Raw genomic sequence first — 21,884 nt, forward strand, 5'->3', positions numbered from 1 at the left:
TGCTGTCTCTGCAGCAGCCCAAAATGTGTTGGGTGTAAAATGTGATGGGGTATAAGCTAGGCAGACCTGTATCCCAGTGATTGTGTTCTTCAAAACCCATCAGTGACACAACTTAGGGCAGCCTTCAGGATCGCCCTCACCCTGGTCATACCCCCATCCCATCCCTGCCTCAGAACCAGTACTTAATTTGCAATGAAAGAGGTGCTGGGGCTGAAGCAATTTTTTTTTTTTTAACTTTCATAACTGACTCAACAAGCCCAGAAGAGCTGGGGCTCAGCCTTGGCAAGTCCTGGCACAAATTAAGCACTGCTCATAACCCTCTAAATAGAAGAGGCACAAACTACCTCCACTCCTTCTGTGGCAGTATCCTAGAGAGACAAGGTGGGTGAGGTAATAACTTATAGGACCAACACCAACTTCTGTTTGGTGAGAGAGACAAGTGTCCAAATACACAGAGCTCTTTCTCAGATCTGGGAAATGTACTCAGAGTATTCTAACCAATTTCATTTCCTGGTTCCAGTGCTCTAGTACAGTGTGCTCTGCTGCGTCCACAGGTTCGGCCAATCGCGACTCCCACTGGCCGCGGTTCACCGCTCCAGGTGAATGGGGGCTGCATGAAGCAGCACAAGCCAAGGGACGTGCTGGCCACCCGTCCTGCAGTCCCCATTGGGGTAAACAAAACGGTCCGGCACGCCAGGGGCTTTCCCTGAACAAGCGGCGGACTGGCTTTGAGAACCACTGCTCTAGTACAAAGGTGCTGGGTCTAGATTTTCAGAGATGCTTCAGGGGAAGGTTTATATCTGTTCTCTCCTAAAATGAGTAGATTCTTTATTTCAGGGACATATTTGTTTACATTCAGTTCTGTAACTGCCATCACTTCTAATAAAACCTACATTTTGGGCTTGAATCAAGCCCAAATAAAGTTCAGTTCTTATTTCCCTTCTTCAACAGTGTCAAGGATCAGGGGGTAGCCGTGTTAGTCTGTATCCACAAAAACAACAAGGAGTCCAGTGGCACCTTAAAGACTAACAGACCAGGTAACCTCAGGTAACTCCCTTCTCTTCATGTGCCAGTATATTTATGTCTGTATCTGTAATTTTCACTCCATGCATCTGAAGAAGTGGGGGTTTTACCCACGAAAGCTTATGCTCAAATAAATCTGTTAGTCTTTAAGATGCCACTGGACTCTTTGTTGTTCTTCAACAGTGTCATCCCCAGGGCTTTAGCCTCTTCTATGGAAACATTCAGCACTGTCAAGAACTCCTTCCTTCAGAGCCTGTCTGGCTTTGATCCCTCTCAAGCTTTAGCTAGTCCTTCCCAGCTCCTATCTCTCTCTCTCTCAACAAAGTAATATTTGCACACTTACTGATCCTCCTACTGGAGAAAAACACAGAGCTGTAGGATAGGGTCCTGGAGACCCTTTGTGTTCACAGGGCTGTGTTTGAGAGCTTGCTCCATTCCCATAACATTTCCCTGGAGAGTTGACTCCGTGCCAGGAAAACCTGGAGGCCAGAGACAGCACCTAGGAAACACATGGACCTTTCATTCCCTCTTGCTTTACTACAGCAACAGCATTGGTGGATGCTTTTGCAATATGGACTACTACTTGACTCATATGTTCCCTGTCCCCTTTTCCAAATATATTCTTTGCAGTAGGGGTGAACTGTGAAAGATTCAGTTTATCTAAATTCCCAAAACTTAGATGCTTGTCCCAAACTCTTCAGTCTGCACAAGATGAGATTAAACCCAGACCCTTGGAATCCAGGGCCCAATATCACAGGGAGCCTGGACAAAGCGATGAGTATGAAGCAGCAGATGGCAGTTCTATGCACAGCTGTTTGCTGCTGGTCAGCTGCCTCACTTGAGAGAAAGATCAATAACTCAGAGTAGAAGACAAGCTCTCTAGGAGAGAAGTGGTAGGAGCAAGAGACTGTTCTGGGGAGGCGACAGGGTTTTGGGGTAGCCTTTTGGTAGTTCTGGGTACTATGATTTAGTCTTAATCCATCCTGGGTCTGCAAAAAATGTTGGAAGCCTCACAAGAACATGTTCGCATATGAAGCTTCCAGTACTTCCTAATGTCCTTATAGAAGAAGGCATGAGGACAAATTTGGAGAGTCCAGTGGAGAACAACAAAAATGATTAGGGGACTGGGGCACATGATTTATGATGAGAGGCTGAGGGAACTGGGGTTATTTAGTCTGCAGAAGAGAAGAGCGAGGGGGGATTTGATAGCAGCCTTCAATGACCTGAAGGGGGGTTCCAAACAGGATGGAGCTAGGCTGTTCCCAGTGGTGGCAGATGACAGAACAAGACGCAATGGTCTCAAGTTGCAGTGGCGGGAGGTCTAGGTTGGATATTAGGAAACACTATTTCACTAGGAGGGTGGTGAAGCACTGGAATGGGTTACCGAGGATGGTGGTGGAATCTCCGTCCTCAGAGGTTTTTAAGGCCCAGCTTGACAAAGCCTTGGCTGGGATAATTTAGTTGGTGTTGGTCCTGCTTTGAGGAGGGGATTGGACTAGATGACCTCCTGAGGTCTCTTCCAACCCTAATATTCTATGAGGCAGAAGCAGGTGGTAGCAGATAGACAGTTGTAGTTGAGCTCATGTAATACTGACAGACCCCAGTCGCTGGCAGGCGGGATCAAACCTGGGGCCTCTGGAGCTTAGTGCATTAGCCTCTACCACAAGAGCTAAAAGCCAACTGGCTGTTACCTAAGGCTGTAGAGCAGACTTATTTTATCTCTCTCTCTCTAAGTGGCCTCAGTGCCACGAGATGGGACAGAACACCACACCCAAGAGGTGTGTGCGTTACACAAAGAACTAAGAACAGGGATACCTGGTGTGACATTGCACTCCATATGCTTTATGGAAATATGCTTATGAATATGATGTAACTGGAATATGCTTTATGCAAAAGGTCTCTTGTAAGGTATCATTACAAAGCTTATAATGTACTGAGTGTTCATCCTATTTGTATGTATGCATCGTTCTTGTATCTGAAGTTAGAAATATGAAGTATAACTCTGAGGTCCTATTATAATTATGCAAAGTGTGGGCCATTAATGGTGGATTAGAATCTTGATGGCTCCCATTGACTAGAACAACTGGTTGTAGATGGTTTATTTACCTGCAAGCCTTTCTGTAAAGGTGTGGGGTGGGCTAGCCCGTGGGTGTGTAATGAAGAATGAGGTCTCGCAGGACATGTGACCATGTCACCTGATACTGGAATCCATCTTAAATCTGGTACTTTTTCATTTAGAAGGAGGGGTGGGGACCCAGAGAGACAAAAGATTCCCACCTTGTGCCAAAACTATAAAAAGGGATGGAGCAGGACAGGGGAGTGTGGGGCAGTCATGAGAAAACCCCCGCTTTCCACCTTAGCTGTCTGCTGGAAGTAACAAGGACTGTACCACAGAAAGGATTGGGCCCAGACCAGGAAGGAGTCTAGTCTGTGAAAGAAGCTTATTGGAACATCTCTGAGGGTGAGATATTATCTGTAATCAGTTTCTTAATGTATTAGGCTTAGACTTGCATGTTTTTGCTTGGTGACTTACTTTGTTCTGTCTGTTATTACTTGAAACCACTTAAATCCTACTTTTTATGCTTAATAAAATCACTTTTGTTTATTAATGAACCCAGAGTAAGTGATTAATATCTGGGGGAGCAAACAGCTGTACATCTTTCTCTATCAGTGTTATAGAGGGCAGACACTTTATGAGTTTACCCCCTCTAAGCTTTATACAGAGTAAAATGGATTTATTTGGGGTTTGGATCCCATTGGGAGCTGAGTGTTCGGGTACTGGAGGCAGGTGACCTGCTAAGCTGTTTTCAGTTAAGTCTGCAGCTTTGGGGGCATGGACCAGACCTGAGTCTGTGTTACAGCAGGCTAGCATGTCTGGCTCAACAAGGCAGGGTTCTAGAGTCCCAAGCTGGCAGGGAAAACAGGCTCAGAGGTAGTCTCAGCACATCAGGTGACAGTCGCAAGGGGGTCTCTGTGACCGAACCTGTCACAGCTGGGCTCTATTTATCTCTGAAATGATGTGTGACAGAGGACAAAATGTAAAGAGCAATTAAAGTTAGTGGGAGCAGCAGATCAGTCCCTTGGAAAAATTGGGCTTTAAGCATCTCAAGCTGATCACCTAAAATTAGTGCCATCTTCTTGAAAATGCGGTCATAAACACTTCTGGGCCCAAGTGTCCCCATATGTAAAATGAGAATGATGTTACTCCCCACCAGACAGAGGGATTGTAAGCACTAGTTTAATTATTGTAGAGCATATTCATATCCTCAGATGGAAGGTAGCAGAGGGCGGTGTGTGTGTGTGCGCGTACACCCATTTTAATGATCAAACAGCAAACAAAATTACATACACTAAACTTAATGTTTGGTAGGGCTAGCATAAAATATCACAATGAGCACTAAATTCCCCTCATTTTCAGTGTTCTCAGCCAAGAGGCCAAGGCTTTAATGGGCCATGGAGCCTGACTCCTCTCCAGCTTGTAAAGGTAATCCGTCTAGGTGAGGATGGAATAGTTCAGCAGGGAAATGTTATGGAAGCTTGCCTGGCTACTATCCATGCTGCACCTGTTCTGATTCCTGGCCAATCAGTCCTTGGTAATCTTGGCAGAGAAGTCAACTTGGAGGCTATTTAGTGTTAATGGTAGTGGTGGGTCTTGTCATATGAACATAAGTCCACTAAGACTGGAGATTCACCAATACATTTGTCATACAGTAAGCCACTGAATAGCCACCGCCAAATGGTAATAGCTTCTGACAGCTACCAGTATGGGCTACATGCAAACTAGGGACACTTTAAATGTGGAACAAAAATCAATGCTGGATGACCATTGTGTTAGAGTCAGCGGAGGAAAGGGCTTTATGCCCTCACTGTTACCCCCAAGATGGGCATTTCTGTGACTTTTCTCCCCTTGCCTGTATTGCTTAATTTTATAGAAACATCCCCCACCTTATGATTCAAATGAGCATGGAGTTGACAGCTCAAAATGCACCCATGCTCTCTTGCTGAGTGTACCTTTGGAACTTGTCATCCTGGATTTGGGTCTTTACCAGATGCTGTTGAATATCCTAGGTATGTAACCATCTATTAATTCCTGCAGAATTAACTCTTCCTGCTGTGATACCATTATCTCCCACAAGATAAGCAGGACTGGAGCAGGTCAGGACCTGGATGATAGATTTCCAAGAAAACTCATGATTTGTCAGGAAGTATTGGCTTTTCTTCCCTCTGAAGTAGCATCATGGTAGCTGGCTTAGTACTACTCTAACTGGTGACTTTTGAAGGATATAAAACTGAGGTCATGACTACTTGTGGTCACTAAAGATTCCATACACTTTCTGTAAGATTGAGGTGACCAGGCTAAATTACAGATGAGTTAATTTCTGACACCCTAACTCCCCATGCAGTTTAAAGTGAACTGATAGTCTTCACTTCCTGTACTAACCAGTTGTGTATCACCTAATTCACAGGGCCTGCGATGAGACTTAATATACTCCTGTTTGTAAGGCTCTTTGATATTCCTAGGGGAATTAATAATACTTAGTATTTATATAGCTTCTTCCATTTTAAAATCTGAAAATACTTCATAATTATACAGATAGGGAAACTGAGTCACATTGATGAAGTGACTTGTCCCCAGACACACAGCAAATCAGTTGAAGAACCAGGATTAAAAGGCCTCTCTCCCAACTCCATTCCTGTACTTCCACCATTATCCCATGCTATCTCCTGCATATGCTACAGAAAGGCAAAGATTTGTCATTCAAATGTCTCAAAATGAAGCTGCGTCAAAGCCCCATGGCCATATTAAACCCGAGCGTATAAGAGGCTTTTCAAAGGATTGCTATAAGATGCATCCCTCTTCCATACAAACAAGTGAGAAGCCATGCAACTGGTCCCTCTAAAGGAACCTGCCTGCCACGTACATGAACAGACCTCTGCTCATATGTTCAGTCAGGCATTCAAAATAAAACCAAGGCTTAAAGTTAATTTGTTGCTCAGCTTTTTTGTGTGTTCTTTTTTCTGAGAGGCCCATAGCTCACTTGTAACCAGGTCATCATGCTGCCATGGCAACAGTCTGCCATGTCACTCACCAACAGATGATTATCCCCCTCTGTGTGTGAGAAACCCAGAGAGTGGAAATAAATGCCTGTACCAAAGACACACAATCCCTGATGATGTACACATACTCCTAGAACCCAGTCTCTAGCACCTATGGCGGGCTGAGAGGAATGCAGAACTTTCTCATAAAGACATGGTATTTTAGTATCTTTGACATAGTTATTAAGGACCTGATTCTACAAACACCTAAATCTTAGTAACTTTACTCATATAGTTAAGTTTCCATGGGATCAGGCTGTCAATACGTAACCTCACAAGTGCAACTCCACTTCCTCTGTCCAAAACTGCATGGAAAGGACACTGGGTTAAATTGTATTAGCTTTATAAACATTCCTTATGTTACAAGCAGCACTGTAGATTACTCAGTCTGAAACCCTTTTTAACATTTAATGTATTTGCATCATAGAATGTAGAGTATTACCAGCCACAAGGGTTCAAAAATCATTAGTCAGATCAGATCCCCCAAAATATCATTAGATTGGCTTAAAAACCCAAACTCTTTATTTGCCTTCTGGTTTCTGAGTCTTTACAGTACATGTGGTTCACTTTTTCAAACTTTTATCCACAGCTATGAGGGCTAAACATTTTTGAAAGCTGAGATTCTCTTGATTCTAACAGGCAAGGCTTCATTATCATTTGTATTACCCTAGCACTTGGGAACTGCAGCCATGGACCAGGAATGCATGGTGCTAGGCTGTCCCTGGCCTAAAGAGTTTACAATCTAAGTAAGAAATATCAAATATTACAAGACTTGTGCTAAAATTGGCAACACTACCTGTGGAGTATTTTCACTTCACCTCACTTGGATAGCAATGCTAGACTGGTCAGTTTCACTCTGGTCACTTTCCAGTTCTCTCAGTGCTATAATGTTTAGGTTGCAAATGCTCTAAAGGGATGGTTGCTTAACAACTTATTTCCCTTGGAATAAAAAAAAATGGAAATATTTGTATTGTCTTAAATTATGCAATAGCTATTTCTTTTTGGGCAATTTTTTTTTCTTTTTAAAAATTTCAGATAAAGTTCCATAACTGGTGCCAGTTAATTTTGCCATGATCTTCAATAGGAGCAGGAGTGGTTTTATATGGCTGAACAAATTTACTAAAACTGTATATATTAAAGTGTCACTGTTCTGATATCTCCGTAACCATTACATTGATACTTCTCATGAACAACTTGGCAAAAGTAGGGACTTCCAGGAAGTAGGTCTGAGCTGAGTTGCAAGAGACTGTCCACTCAGGGTGATAAGGTAGCAATTTTGGCACACAGAGGGGTTCTACTCTGCAGTGAGGGGAGGGGGAAGAGATTTGGAGCAGGGGTGTGTGGGAGGGAAAGATATATGGGAGCTGAGAAAACACTGTTCTAGTCCCTCATCATAGAGCCCTAGAGATGAGTGTCCTTGTCCTGACAGCACTAAGGATCAGATCACAAACAAATGCACACAACCCAAATATTTTTCTCTGTTCATCTATTAAACAGATGAATGGAAATTGCCAAGGGGTGTCAGTTTGGGATGATGTGAAGGGGACACTTATCCACTGAATGGGAGTAAGCATTTGCCCTCTACATCCCCAGCACACTCATTTCACATAGGCCAGTGGTTCCCAAATGGAGGCTTGTGGGACTACTGGGAATCTATAAGGCACTTCGTGGTCATCTGCAGAATGCTGGTCAGTTATATCATGCTGGTCCTCCTTGTTTTCAACAGCTTATACGTAGTTCAGGGTCTTCATTGTAAAGAAGAGCCTGGAGGACTGTACTAGCAGCTGAAAAGAAGGAAGAGGAGCCAGCCACCAGCAAGTGAGGAATGTCCAGGAAAGAAGGGAATGAGGCAGCCCAGGCAGTACGACTGGCCTATGTGAAATGAGTGTGCTGGGGATGTAGAGGGCAAATGCTTACTCCCATTCAGTGGATAAGTGTCCCCTTCACATCATCCCAAACTGACACCCCTTGGCAATTTCCATTCATCTGTTCAATAGATGAACAGAGAAAAATATTTGGGTTGTGTGCATTTGTTTGTGATCCGATCCTTAGTGCTGTCAGGACCAGGGGAAGGAGAGGTACCAGCTGAAAGAGAAATCTGTGTGGTACAGGAGAAGGAGAGACAGACATTCTCAGAAGAGGTGGGGTAGGGGTTGGGGAAGAGGAAGAACCAGAACAGAGAGAGGGAGGAAGAGCTGAAATGAAGAGCAAAAACAGACAGTAGGATTCTCTCTCCTCAAAAAGAACACTTATTACCTTCAGCTAAACAAACAGATGCTCTCCTAATATACCCTTTCCATGTAAGCAATTGCCATAGTTGCTACAAGGCTGGTAAGAGACTGTGAATGAGGAGTGAGTGAGTCTGCAGACAGTCTTCCAGTTCAGAGAGATTGAACCCCTGACCCAGGCCACCTAACCACGATCAGATGGTGGAGAATCTGTATTCAGCAGGGGCACTGTGTACTGTAAAACTTCACTTGGACAAGCAAGTTCACATATGTCCTGAAACCTGACCCTTAACTTGTCCTCCTCTCCTCTCCCCTCCTGATATACGTTAAGTATATGGGGCCCCGCTCTTTGACCTTTCATTAAACCACATCACAAAGCCATACAGCTGGTTACAGAGTAACTTGATCACTGAACCAAACTGTTGAGATTAGGGAACAAAGGGCCTATTGCTTTGACTGAAGGGCTGGATTAGCCCCAGAGTCACTTCCCTTTCCATAGCAGGGGGCTCCCTGAAGCAGGTGACTATCCCACTGTCCTTGGCCAGGATTTTCATCAAAGGCTCTATGGAGGGGAGAGTCAAACAGGCGTATGGTGTGTTCATGCTCCAGAAGGAGATTTAATAAACAGTTTCATTAGTTTGATGTGGATTTAGTCTAAGAATTTCCATGGAAAGAAATAAAACTAGGAAGTGGCTATACACAGCCTAAGAAATGAGGCTTAGATTTCCTTGGTGTCATAAAAGCTGGTCTGGCTGCCTTAATACCAGGCCTACGCGCTGGCTCTGTACAGTGCATAAAGTTTGCTTAGCTGCCTGGCTTTAAAACTGGTTAGAAAGTGTCCCCAGTATGGACAGGCCTTGGAGGAGCTCAGCCCAGATGCTGCCTTCCCAAAATGAAGTGAGCTGAGAGTTTCTCAGACCTGTATGAAGTGTGAAGTGAACAGGACTGGAACGCTCTATATCATGTTAGTGCAAATGTAATTAAAGTGAAAGTAAGATTGAAAATCACTACAGGGGTTGAGATAACTGTGCTTTCTGAAGGAATGTACAAACAAGGGTTCCTAATGTAAAATGGAGCAAAACTGATGTAGGTCACAATTATCATCAGGGACAGATTAAAAAAGTGTTAGGATGTCTGCAGCTTGCCTACTTAACTGTGACTGAAGGAAATTGCTACCACCATACAAATAACTGATTGGCTGAACCCTCTTAAATTGGATTATCATAAACCACGTTGGATCCAGTGAGGGAATCAAAAGCAAACTATAAGCTGTATTAATACAGACATGAGGTTAATAAAAGGGGTCCCAGCAAAAATGCATGTGGCTGAAAGTACTATTCTTAATTTCTAAAGGTTAATCCTGTGCCTTATGCTTTGTGGGAACCTGTAGAAAGGCAGTTACTAGAGCTACACTAGCAGGAAATAATTTCACATGAAGAGTTCAAGGAATGAGCTTTGACTTGCAGCCCTCTGCAGAACATAAATAAACCTGCTGTTACCAGAGCATTTCAATCTCACTTTCCAGACAGATGGTGTTTTCCCCTCTTCAAAACACTGATAAATTAAAAAATATAATAGAGAAAAAGAAATCCAGAGGTGGGTGGGTGGGTGTGTAACACAGAATATCAAAAGTAAAAACCTCCTTCTCTCTTCCTCCCCAACTTTGAGTGAATTTAGTGGACAAGAAAGTGAGGGACAGACAAAAAGTAGTTTTTTTTAAGACAGAAAGGTGCTGTACAAGCTTCCCCTGCACAACACTGATAATGCGTCTCAGTCCTGAGCGGCTGTTCCCCTTGACCGTTTTGGCCTGGGACCTGACACAACTGTCACAACAATACAGCATAGTTCTGTACCCCTCTAAGCTCTTCTAATACGAACCCAATCTGGACCTACAGCATCCTCCACTATTGTTGGCCCAAGATCCAAATCAACTCTGCTATTGTGTCTATGCCCTACAGTAGTCAGAGTCATTCCCTGGATAGAGACTGCCAATTGTGCCAGACTGTGTGGTGGTGTGGATAAACAAGAAGCTGGAATAAGCCTGCAAAACTCCTTTCATTTGTGACTTGAGACAAAATCTCAAAGGTCTCCAGAGGTGAAAATTTAAAATATTAAATTCCAGTGAGCCACTAAGGAGCCTTTGCATTAAATGAGTCTGATGGTATAATAGGTCAGATGCACAGGACCCAATTTTCATTTACACTAATGCCACTTTATACCACAGCTGGGAGGCACATCACCATCAGGCTCTTTAACAATATAAAGTGACTATAGTGTAAGTGGGAATTAGGTCCAGATGTAGTACAACTGACTGATTGTTCTTGCTCATTGATTTCACTGCATAGCCCAGTAATAGGTAGGTAGACATGTTCTAGTACATAGCTTTGGCCTCACCTTTTCAGCTAGTAACTCTCGGATCTTGCTAGCCTGCAGACGGAATTTGAAGAGCTGGGATTCCAATGCGAGGCACCGTTTCTGCCAGTCCATGCAGCTGCTGTTCTCCATTGCAAGCTCTGCCATGGCAAAGCTCTTCGTCTCCTTAGGCAGATCCTCCAAAGTACTCTTTAAAAAAAAACAAAACAAAAAAAAAAAAAAAACTGAGAAAAGAAAAATACAAACTTTGAAATGATTATCCTGGCAGGGTTTTTCCTCCATTAGTTCCTGTCCGAGGGCATGTAGGGGAGATGCCTTCTCCCAAAGCTTTTGGCTTTAGCCTACTATGTAGAGAGTTGAATAGTGTAGGTTTCCACCATGCTATTGTGGGGTGTCCTCTTGAAGCCATCCTACCTTTAACACAAGACCTCCAGCACAGCCACTAGGACTGGTAGTCAACATGGACCATCATGAGACAAAGCTTTGTTAATGTTAAGGTTTTTAAACTAAGAGCTGGGGGAAAGCCGACAGCTGAGAGGAGCACATGGTTGGGACTGAGACATTCCTTTGGGGACAATCTATTAATTATAGCAGTAAGTAATATAGTAAGGAGGAGAGGATCGAAGATGATAAAATACGTGTAGGATCTGATGAGAAACAGTCAAATGAAAGAGTCCCATTCAATTACATCACATAATGGCAGACAGCAAAAAAGTGACAATTTTTTTTAAAGTGCTTATACACAAATGCTAGAAGTCTAAAATCTAAGATGGGTGAACTTGAGTGCCTCATATTAAGTGAGAATATATTAATATAATAAGCATCACAGACACTTGATGGAATGAGGATAATCGATCGGACATAGTAATACTAAGGTACAATATATCGGAAGGACAGACTAGGCATATTGGTGGGGGAGTGGCATTATATGTGAAAGAAATGTGAAAGTCAAATATGTGAAAGTCAAATGAAGTAAAAATCTTAAACAAATCACACTGTACCATGGAATCTCTATGGATAGTAATTCCATGCTTGAATAATAAGAATATAGCAGTAGGGACATACTACCGACCACCTGACCAGGATGGGGATAGTGGCAATGAAATGCTCAGGGAAATTTGAGAGGCTATACAAATTTTAAAAACGCAATAATAATGGGGGATTTTAACTATCCTAACTTTTAACTATTAGGAAGGCCAAAAAAGAATTTGAAGAACAGCTAGCCAAAGACTCAAAAAGTAACAGGAAAAAAAATGTTTAAGTATATCAGAAGCAGGAAGCCTGCTAAACAACCAGTGGGGCCACTAGACAATAGAGATGCTAAAGGACCACTCAAGGACGATAAGGCCATTACAGAGAGACTAAATTAATTCTTTACGTGGGTCTTCATGGAGGAGGACGTGAGGGAGATTCCCAAACCTGACCCATTCTTTTTAGGTGACAAATCTGAGGAACTGTCCCAGATTGAGGTGTCATTGGAGGAAGTTTGGAACAAATTGATATATTAAACAGTAATAAGTCACCAGGATCAGATGGTATTCACTCAAGAGTTCTGAAGGAACTAAAATGAGAAATTGCAGAACCACTAACTGTGGTAGGTAACCTATCATTTAAATCAGCTTCTGTACCAGATGGCTGGAGGCTGGCTAATGTGATGCCAGTTTTTAAAAGAGGCTCCAGAGGCAATCCTGGCAATTACAGGCCAGTAAGCCTAACTTCAGGACCAGACAAATTGTTTGAAGCTATATTAAAGAACAGAATTATCAGACACATAGATGAACACAATTTGTTGGGGGAAGAGTCAACATGGTTTTTGTAAAGGGAAGTCATGCCTCTCTAATCTACTAGAATTCTTTGAGGGGGGTCAACAAGCATGGGGACAAGGGTATATGGATATAGTATACTTCAACTTCCAGAAAGCCTTTGACAAGGTCCTTTAGAAAAGACTCTTAAGCGAAGTTAGTAGTCATGGGATAAGAGTGAAAGTCCTCTCATGGATCAGTAACTGGCTAAAAGACAGGAAACAAAGGGTAGGAATAAATGGTCAGTTTTCAGAATGGAGAGAGGTAAATAGTGGTGTCTCCCAGGGATCTGTACTGAGACCAGTACTATTCAACGTATTCATAAATGATCTGGAAAAAATGGGTAAACAGTGAGGTTGCAAAATTCGCAGATGATACACAAATACTCAAGATAATTAAGTCCAAAGCAGACTGCGAAGAGTTACAAAGGGATCTCACAAAACTGGATGACTGGGCAATAAAATGGCAGATGAAATTCAATGTTGATAAATGCAAATCAATGCACATTGGACAACATAATCCAAGCTATACATATAAAATGGGGTCTAAAATTAGCTATTACCACTCTAAAAAGAGAGCTTGTAGTCATTGTGGATAGTTCTCTGAACACATCCACTTGGGGATGTTCAAAATTTGAACACTGATCTGAATTTTTAGCAAATGGCCCCTGATGAACCAATATCCCAGATTCTGAGTGGGAGTCTAGGAGAGAGTAGTTCCTCTTGTCACTGAAGAGAGCCAGGATGGATTGTGCTTCCCTAAGCACAATCCCTCCTAGAGCCACTCCTGGGCAGCTTGGTCCACTCTAGCACCAGTGCCACCAAGCATGTACATTACACACTTGGTCCGGTCCCTTTGTATCTTAAATGGGTTGGATGAACTGGAAAATAGGACTTCTCACTCACAGAAATAGGGTGAATTGGAAAGGCATGCTGAGATTTCCAGTCAACAGGAGGAGGACAGATAGAAAACTCAATCTATCCTGACTCAGTGGAATAGTGAGTTGGGGACAGGTACTTCTGGACTGTAAATGAGAATAAAACGCAATATGTTGTCAGTACTTTGGGATTAGAGAAGGTCCAGTTTCTGGTCTTTATACAGAAAATAGGATGCTGGTGCTTCTAGTTAATAGTGGGTAGATGAACTGAGTGGGAGGATGTTCTGCAGTTGGATCTATGAACTAAATGTGATGAGTTGGTGGTGGTCTGAAAATCTGTAACCATATTAGCAGTCTAGAGTGCAGAATGGGTGGGTAAGAGAGTTCCTAGTCTATATTCTGTGGCTGAGCAGGGATGTGGGGACAGAGTTATGGTTGAATATGCAATGTGATGTATTAGTAAATAACTTTACGGAGATTGTATGAACATAAGAACAGCCATACTGGGTCAGACCAAGGGTCTATCTAGCCCAGTTTCTGGTCTTCTGACAGTGGCCAATGCCAGGTGCTTCAGAGGGAATGAACAGAACAGGTAATCATCAAGTGATCCATCCCCTGTCGCCCAGTCCCAGCTTCTAGCAAACAGAAATTAGGGACACATCAGAGCATGGTTTTGCATCCCTGCCCATCCTGGCTAATGGCTATTGATGGACTTATCCTCCATGAATTTATCTAGTTCTTTTTTGAACCCTGTTATAGTCTTTGCCAGAGGGTGTTGTGAAGGCTAAAAGTTCCACAGGTTGACTGTGCATTGTGTGAAGAAATACTTCCTTTTGTTTGTTTTAAACCTGATACCTTTGAATTTCATTTGGTGATCCCTAGTTCTTGTGTTATGAGTAACTAGCACGTCCTTATTTACTTTCTCTACACCACTCACGATTTTATAGACCTCTATCATATCCCTCCTTAGTTGTCTTTTTTCCAAGCTGAAAAGTCCCAGTTTTATTAATCTCTCCTGATATGGAAGCTGTTCCCTGCCCCTAATCATTTTTGTTGCCCTTCTCTGTACCTTTTCCAATATATCTTTTTTGAGATGGGGCAACCAGATCTGCATGCAGTATTCAAGATGTGGGTGTACCATGGATTTATATAGAGGCAGTATGATATTTTCCCGTCTTATTATCTATCCCTTTCCTGATGATTCCCAATAGTCTGTTAGCTTTTTTGACTGCTGCTGCACTGTAACCTTTCCCAGCAGGACTTACACATTGGCAGGCTGTGGGAATCTAAACCATGAAAACCTGCTGCTATGTGGGGAAGACTGGGAGGATGGGGGATAGGGACGGACACAGACATATTTGTCTCTTGACTAAATATTTAAAGTTCACATAGCCAGAGATTCCACTTCATTAGGAGGCCAGGGGCTTACTGTCCTCCTGCATGACAGCAGTCACGGTAGGGCAAACCTTTGGCTGCAAGCTATTCAAGTGTTGCAGAGAATAGGGGAGATAAAGCCTCATTCATTAGGCTTTTGGAGAAACTGGCACGGTTACCGAGACTGGAGCATATTCAACTAAGTTTATGCTTCCGTTTGCAAACTATAATGTCCCCATTCCCTCTCCTCAGGATCACATGCCTAACACAGTCTGAGTAATCAAGGATGAAGACGACCTTTTGGTAGAGCTGGGCAAATACCTTAAATACGTTCCCCAAATATTTGCTTGACTAAAACTTGGGATTTGTTTTGTCCTTTGACTGCACCTCTTTCATGTTCGTATCCCACAAATATTCTAATGCATAAGTTTACTAGCATGAATGGTTGCCAAAACAGTGAATTTACAGCACTATATACTTTCTACAACTATTCTGAATTTTGAACTTTCAGTTGCAAGTACTTACATTGGAGGAGTATAACTCCTGGAATGGTTCCCAATCAGGAAACAGAAATAATACCATGTGACCTTCTTTACTTAAAAGAAGTAAAATCTAGCCAAAGTAGGTTGGCAGTATAGGGGGCTGAGAAAAATTGTGTCTGGAGGACCCTGACAATTTTTCATGGATTTAGGGGACCTATTGTGTCCTAATATAGCAGCTGTAAAATAAGGGTGATTTCTTTACAATGGGAAGTAGGCTGTTTGAGAACAGAAAGAGAGGCAGCCTCAGCAAACTTATTAAAAGTTATTGCACACAGAGGGAACACAGCTGGATCTAGGCAGTGGTAGCAGGGACTTTGGGAGCTTACTTGCTATTTAGGGTGCAGAGTGCTAAATAGTTGGGATAAATTTTTAACCAAAGACCTTAAGAAACCTGCAGTGGAGGTTTAAGGTGTTACAGAGAAGATAGTCCACTCATTCAATGCAGAGAGCTATGCATCAAGAGACCTGGGCTCTCCTGCCAGCTCTGCTGTTGACTCATACTAGGATACTAAACATTATCTCCCTGCGCTTCATTTCCACCCCCATCCTTCCCAACCTATAAATGGAGGAGTAATAAAAATGTATCCACCTTTGTTAAAACACTCTGGATGAAAATATGGAAGGTATAAATAACTTGAGTTTTAAATTTTTGGATAATTTCATGAGCAATAATCATATCTGTACCTATGCAGGCTACAATGAGGTACTCAAGTCTATCACCTTCTGGCATGAGCTGGTTGCTACAGTTCACTTCAGTTCCCAGAGGTCAGCTGTCCATATCATATACACTACCAACACCATTGTTGTTAGGTGGTGGTCTTGTTGACAGTCTCAGCAGAGAGGCTAAAATGAATGGGGTCACCTACTGAATTCCTTTCACACCCTGCAAGTGCTCTTTCCCAGACTGGGGGTGGAGTATGGTATGCCTATACTGTTCCTTTATTGTGCAATCCATAAATAGATGGCTTAAATATCCAAGGCTGTCAATCTAGCATCTTCCAATCCAGATGAAGTTCTCTCACTCACACATACACCCTAACGCACACCAAAGTGTTACAATCAGTGCTTAATTTGTGCTGGGGTTTGCCAGGTCTGAGCTCTGGCACCTCTAGGTTTGGCAGTTCATAGTCCCGGCACCTCTGGGCTCCCAGCCAGCAACTGCCTCTCCAGCCACCCTGCTCTAAAGGCAGCGCAGGCATCAGCCATAGTGCAGAATAAGGGTGGAAATACCATACCATGCCACCCTTACTTCTGTGCTCCTGCTGGCGGTGGTGCTGCCTTCAGAGCCGGGCACCAGTCAGCAGCCACCACTCTCAGGCTGCCCAGCTTGAACCCTGGCACCTCTTTAATTACAAATTAAGCACTGGTTACAAAGACATTTTGGTGCATTACCATGAAACACCATAAAATGATGCTAGTAAGGGTGGGTGAGCAGGGGGAAGGTGGAAAGTACAAGCCCAGTATTTCACTGTAGTTTAGACACTTAAAAGTTTGGCTCCCAGTTTCCTCAGGTATCAGATTCCAAGAACAATTTTCAGGGAGGATGTGGTGTTTTATCTTAGTACTGCAACAGTGGACCCATTACCCAGACAATCCAGCTATTGCAACAGACACAGATTCTTCCATCCCTCAGTGGGAACAAACTAGAGCTGAAAGACAAAACATCCACAATCCTATGTCCTTGTTCACATCTAAAGAGATAAAACAGAACTGTGTAAAGGTCACAGCCATGGGTCAAAAACCCTACATTTGACCTGCTTTATTTGTCTCTTCAGTAACTGCTTGCAAAGTTCTGATTTTTTTTTTTTTAAGGTTTGTTTTCCAAATATATGCATGAGGAGTCTTACATACAAAATGAAGTAGAATCATTGAATTCAACCACCTAGAATCCACAAGCAACCTTACAATAATGAACTGGTGCGTGCTGCCTCACCTACTTGTGTAATCCTACAATAACAAACTAGTGGAAGGCAAAAATATTCAAAGACACGGCTTTTAGTTACTGAGCCCCCAAACCAGCAAAGCACAGTTAAGTATGTCCTTGAGTAAGTAAGTAAATAATCCAGTTTACTTCAATGGGACCTCACATGCTTACACTTAAGCACACACTTAATTGCTTTGCTGAACTGGGGCCTAAGTGAGAGAACAAGAATTCAAAAAAAGTGAGGCAAAATCCCTGAACATCATGATCTTTAAGTCTACCATCACAAGATAGAAAGAGAGAACTTGTTCCTCTAGATGTAATCACCTCTGAGTCTTCTGCCTTCATCTATAAACCTTAGAAGACTTGGGATCAGAACTTAAGTTCAGCTGAAGTAGTCTGGAGCCCGTAAATATTTTCAAACCTGAGGGAGCCCTTGCAACCCAACCCCTACCCCGACCTGGGGCTGAAGCCCTAAGCCCCAGTGTCCCATCCCTCCTCCCCACAAGCTGGGCTGACCTGCCCATATTTTCACATGATCTGTGAATTAGAGTTCCACATCAAAATGCATGTTCATTTAATACAGGGGAATGACATTGCTCAGGATCTGCATTGTATTGTGGGGCATGCAAGTAACAGACCTGTTCAAAGAATAACATTCTACAAGCCCCAGACCTAAAAACTATTCCAAAATAAGAGCTCACTCCTCTCCACATCACATTTTGCACAGCCCAATACAGCAGGTATATCATTCTCACCTACAGCATACACATACATATAGTCACAGTCTCCTAGGCACACTCACCACTACATCAGTGTTTACATCTCTAGTGCCTGATATACACCATTACTTTAAAGCCAGTGCTCGTGCAATGGTCACGAAAGGTTGAACAACACTATATAACTACGCTGCCTTATCAATGAAGTTAGAACTCTGTTCTAATGTGGCTCTTTGGACAGAGATCATAAGTGAAACGCTGCTCTCTTTTTATACTGGCATAAACAGATTTTAGCCTGACATCTTCATGCATAGATTTTAAGGCCAAAAGGGATTGTTATGATCATCTAGTCTGACCTCCTTTTAACACAGGCCATAGAACCTCACCCAGTAATTTTGGCATATAGCCCATAACTTCTGGGTTGAGCTATAACATAGCATTTAGAAAATATCCAATTTGGATTTAAAGACTGTGATGGAAAATCCACACAATCTAATTATATGGCTGAACTGTTCGTTTTCCTAATTTGATTTTACCCCATATGAAATATTTGGGATATTTTTGCTTTAAAACAACAACAACTGCCTAATCCCCCTAATGGAAAAAAGTTATTAGGGATGTTAATTAAAAATTCAGATGTAACAGCATTCTCAATACCTGTGAAATAGAAAGCAGCTGCTTAATTTAATAGGGGCAGGCTTTTCAAAACTAGGGGTCTAAAGCTACATTCTTAAATCCATATGTACACACTTAAATAAGTGGCCTGATTAAATCAAGGTGCTGAGTATCCAACAGCTCTCATTGACTTCAACAGGAGCTGCTTGGCACTTAGCACTTTTGAATATGAGGCCACTTATTAAGTGCATAAATATGGATGTAAGAACCTAGCTTTAGGCACCTAATTTTAAAAAATCTTTGCTGCAGCTATAAAATTTTTGAGTAACAGCAAAGATGAGCCTGACTCCAAACTCTGGATCCAAAAATTAGGGGACCTAGGTCCAATTCCAATTTTGGGAAATACAAATCTGGATCAGAACTTTGTGATTAATCTGTGACTCTCTAGTAGGACCACCTAACATCCCTGCACTTTCTGATGTTCTAGCCTTGATCTAGAGAGCATCTATATTTTCCACTAAAAGCCTTTTGAAAATGACGAAGAACAAAGTGATCAAGCAAGATGACTGTAAAAGTTCTAAAGTGAAGATCTCCATGCATGTAGTGTTAGGAGAATCAATCCTTTTTTATTGTGAATTTTTATTCCCTACAAAAATGAAAGCCACAGAGACAATATTTCCATATCTCAACTACACATTTCTCCACGCTAGAGCATCTGCTTAAGCACCTGCTGGTCGGTGATGTTCGAATCAGCCAGTCAGTGTAAAAGAATAAAGTGGAAATGCTTGGAACTGCGCGGACAATGCCCCAGATTCTCTCCCCTGAGGCGCAGTTCAGCTCGGGCTGTTTCGAAGGCTCCCAAAAAGGAGTCAGCGAAGGTGCTTGCTGTGTCTCAGCTGAGCAGCAGGAGGCTCCTCCTGGCTCCAGTCAGCACTCAGCGCCGAACCCCCCCATTAATCTAACGCCTCTTCTCGAGCATCCTGCCCCTCCCCCCCACCAGCCCTTCACGCCGTCCCTCGGTTTTCCCCTCGGGGGATGTTTCGGAGTCACCGAGAAAGCCAGGCTGGCGAGGGTGTCCCTCACGTCTGTCACTGCTGGCTCGCAAATCCAGGGTGAATCAAAGCAGGGGAATGAATAAGGCGAAAGAGGCCGGTCTACGCGCCAAAGGGCAGGTTGGGTCAACTGAGGAAAGGAGTGGGGCGGGCCCCCCTTTCTAGCCATGCCAGAGGGATGAAGTGGAGGGGGGACGCTATGAAGGGAGAGGCGGTTTGTCACTTACTCTGTAAGGACGTTGTTCTCCATGGCCCCGGGCTAGCCGGAGGGCCCCCATGAACTGGATTTCTCCCTTGAGCTACAGCCTTCTCCTGGCCCCTCCTGCAGTTTACTAATCCTACCCAGGGGGCCTCGCCTAGGACGCGCCACACACCGCCGCTCGCACACTACCACCCCCGGGCCAGCGCGAGCCCCCGCGGCGGCACCTCCCAAAGACCCCGCAGAAGCCCCCGCCTGGCTTCTCCGCGCAGAAGAGCGAACAACCAGCGCCCGACGCTCCGGCTGGAGGCTGCTTGGCAGTCAGGTGCGGGCACTGCCCGGGGACAGCAGCCTCCCGCCCTCACCTGCGGCAGGCTGCTCATGGGCAGGAGCTGAGCAGCCCAAGTAGCCGGCCGGGGAGGCACGGGGACGGCTCCGAGGCATGAAGAGCTCCCAGCGGCTGACCTTGTGTTGTTCTTGGGGTCTGGTGCTGAGGAGCGGGGCGGAGCGGGGCCCTGCTCCTGGGGCGCTCCCGCAGCCGGCGAGGCGCGCGGCTCCCCTGGGGCGCTCCCGTATCCACGCGCTGCTCGTCTCCGTCCCATTCAGCGCTGTGCCATGCTCCCGGGCGCTCCGCTCGCCTTAAAGCGGGAGAGCCTGGCTCCAATAGCAGGGGCAGCCCTCCAAAGCAGCACAGGAACTGACATCATCGGCCCCGCGCTTTTAACCCCTTCTCTGGCCCTGCGGGGAGGCAGCCGGGCCAGACGGATTCTCCAGCGAGAACTGAAATATTGAAAAGCCTGGATTGGACCCAGCCTTCAGCCCCACGCACCCACCCTCTGGCACTTTGGGGGGCTGAGTGGAAAATGGCACTGAATAGTTGTAAAGAAAACTGGCCACCTGCTTTATGTGGGCCCCAATAACTGCGGCTCAGCCACTTCTGGTTGCCTCCTTTTCCACCTGCTTGGACAAGATCCGTTTACTCGGCCTCCACTCAATGCAGGTTCACCAGCATTGCACCTTCAGCTGCAGCTCCGCCCAAACGCCCTGAGGCATTTTTGGACACAGCTAGGCAGGCTGGGGAACTCCCCCAACCTAGCAGGCATGTCTGGAGGGCAGACTCTTCTTCTTTGCCTCTTGTATACCGGGAAATAAATCCAGCGTTGGTTCCTTGACTGCACCTAGAATCCCCTCTAAACTCAGCAGCATGAGGTCCCTCGTCCATAAGAGTCACAGATCCCAAACCTGTACTGAAATAGTGAGTGTTCTGCAGCCAATCCCTCCAACCTAAGGAGGAGTTTCTGTGCTGGACCCTGGGTGGTCACAGCAGCTCACTTACCCCATTCAGTTGTGTACACCGTTGCAGCTTGGGCACTAGCCTCCTCCAAACTTCCATGCCCCATCGCAGGTTATGGCAGTAGCAGGGCCCTGGGGTCTAGCAGTGGGGTTGTGGCCTGAGTTCAGGCTGCATTAAGGTGCAGGGAAAGGGGATGCGGTTAAGTGGTTGCTGCGTGTTATAGCTGAAGTCTACCTCTGGTTAACAATCCATTAGAGGAACTACCCTCCCCTGCATGCTCAGGCCATCCAGAACAATGGTTATAGAAAGTCTGGGGAACACAAGTTCATGATTTACAAAGTTTTTGGGGGTGTCCACTCTAACATGCCAGATGTTTTACTGGGGGAGATGGGCATTAGCAGCCATCTCTTCAGATCTACAGAACACACTTGCTGGATACTAGGGCAGGCTATATTATTTAAACAGAGCTCGAAGGCTACCTGTCTAGCCTCCCTCAGCAGCTTGCTGAGGTGCGTATGTGTGCGCACGTTGCTTGCTACTGTCCTCTGCTGGAAAGAATATATAACCAGCCTTCCTTGTATGCTTCTAGGGGCTGTTTGCAGAGTAGCTCCTTTAGTTCACTGGAGTCTGGTGTGTATGCAGAAGAGAGTTGGGCCTAAACTTAAAACCAAACTTCCTCAGACTTTGTAGCTTAGGCCACCCATCTCTAGCTTGCAGCAAAAAGATTGTGAATTCTGGTTCAGGTGTTGCACTTCTGTAGCAGTTACC

At 44.3% G+C, this 21,884-nt stretch overlaps 1 protein-coding gene across 3 annotated transcripts in view; it reads right to left on the minus strand.

Annotated features, from left to right (window-relative positions):
- The window catches only part of PLEKHH1 (pleckstrin homology, MyTH4 and FERM domain containing H1), an 83,928-nt gene extending 63,417 nt beyond the window's left edge, over positions 1-20,511 (minus strand). The window contains exons 1-2 of one of the 3 annotated variants that reach the window (XM_084629885.1): positions 20,188-20,510; positions 10,743-10,910 (exon numbers count right to left, since the gene is read on the minus strand). In XM_084629885.1, coding sequence (XP_084486011.1) covers positions 10,743-10,910; positions 20,188-20,424 — 405 coding nt within the window. In that variant the 5' untranslated portion in view covers positions 20,425-20,510. Of the gene's footprint in view, positions 1-10,742; positions 10,911-20,187 lie in introns of all 3 variants that reach the window. The other 2 variants (XM_084629886.1, XM_084629887.1) reach the window with 2 other exon arrangements.
- Between the last annotated feature and the right edge of the window lie 1,373 nt (positions 20,512-21,884).

The sequence above is a fragment of the Lepidochelys olivacea genome, assembly GCF_965140295.1.
Source record: "Lepidochelys olivacea isolate rLepOli2 genome assembly, chromosome: 6".
Classification (NCBI taxonomy): domain Eukaryota; kingdom Metazoa; phylum Chordata; order Testudines; family Cheloniidae; genus Lepidochelys; species Lepidochelys olivacea.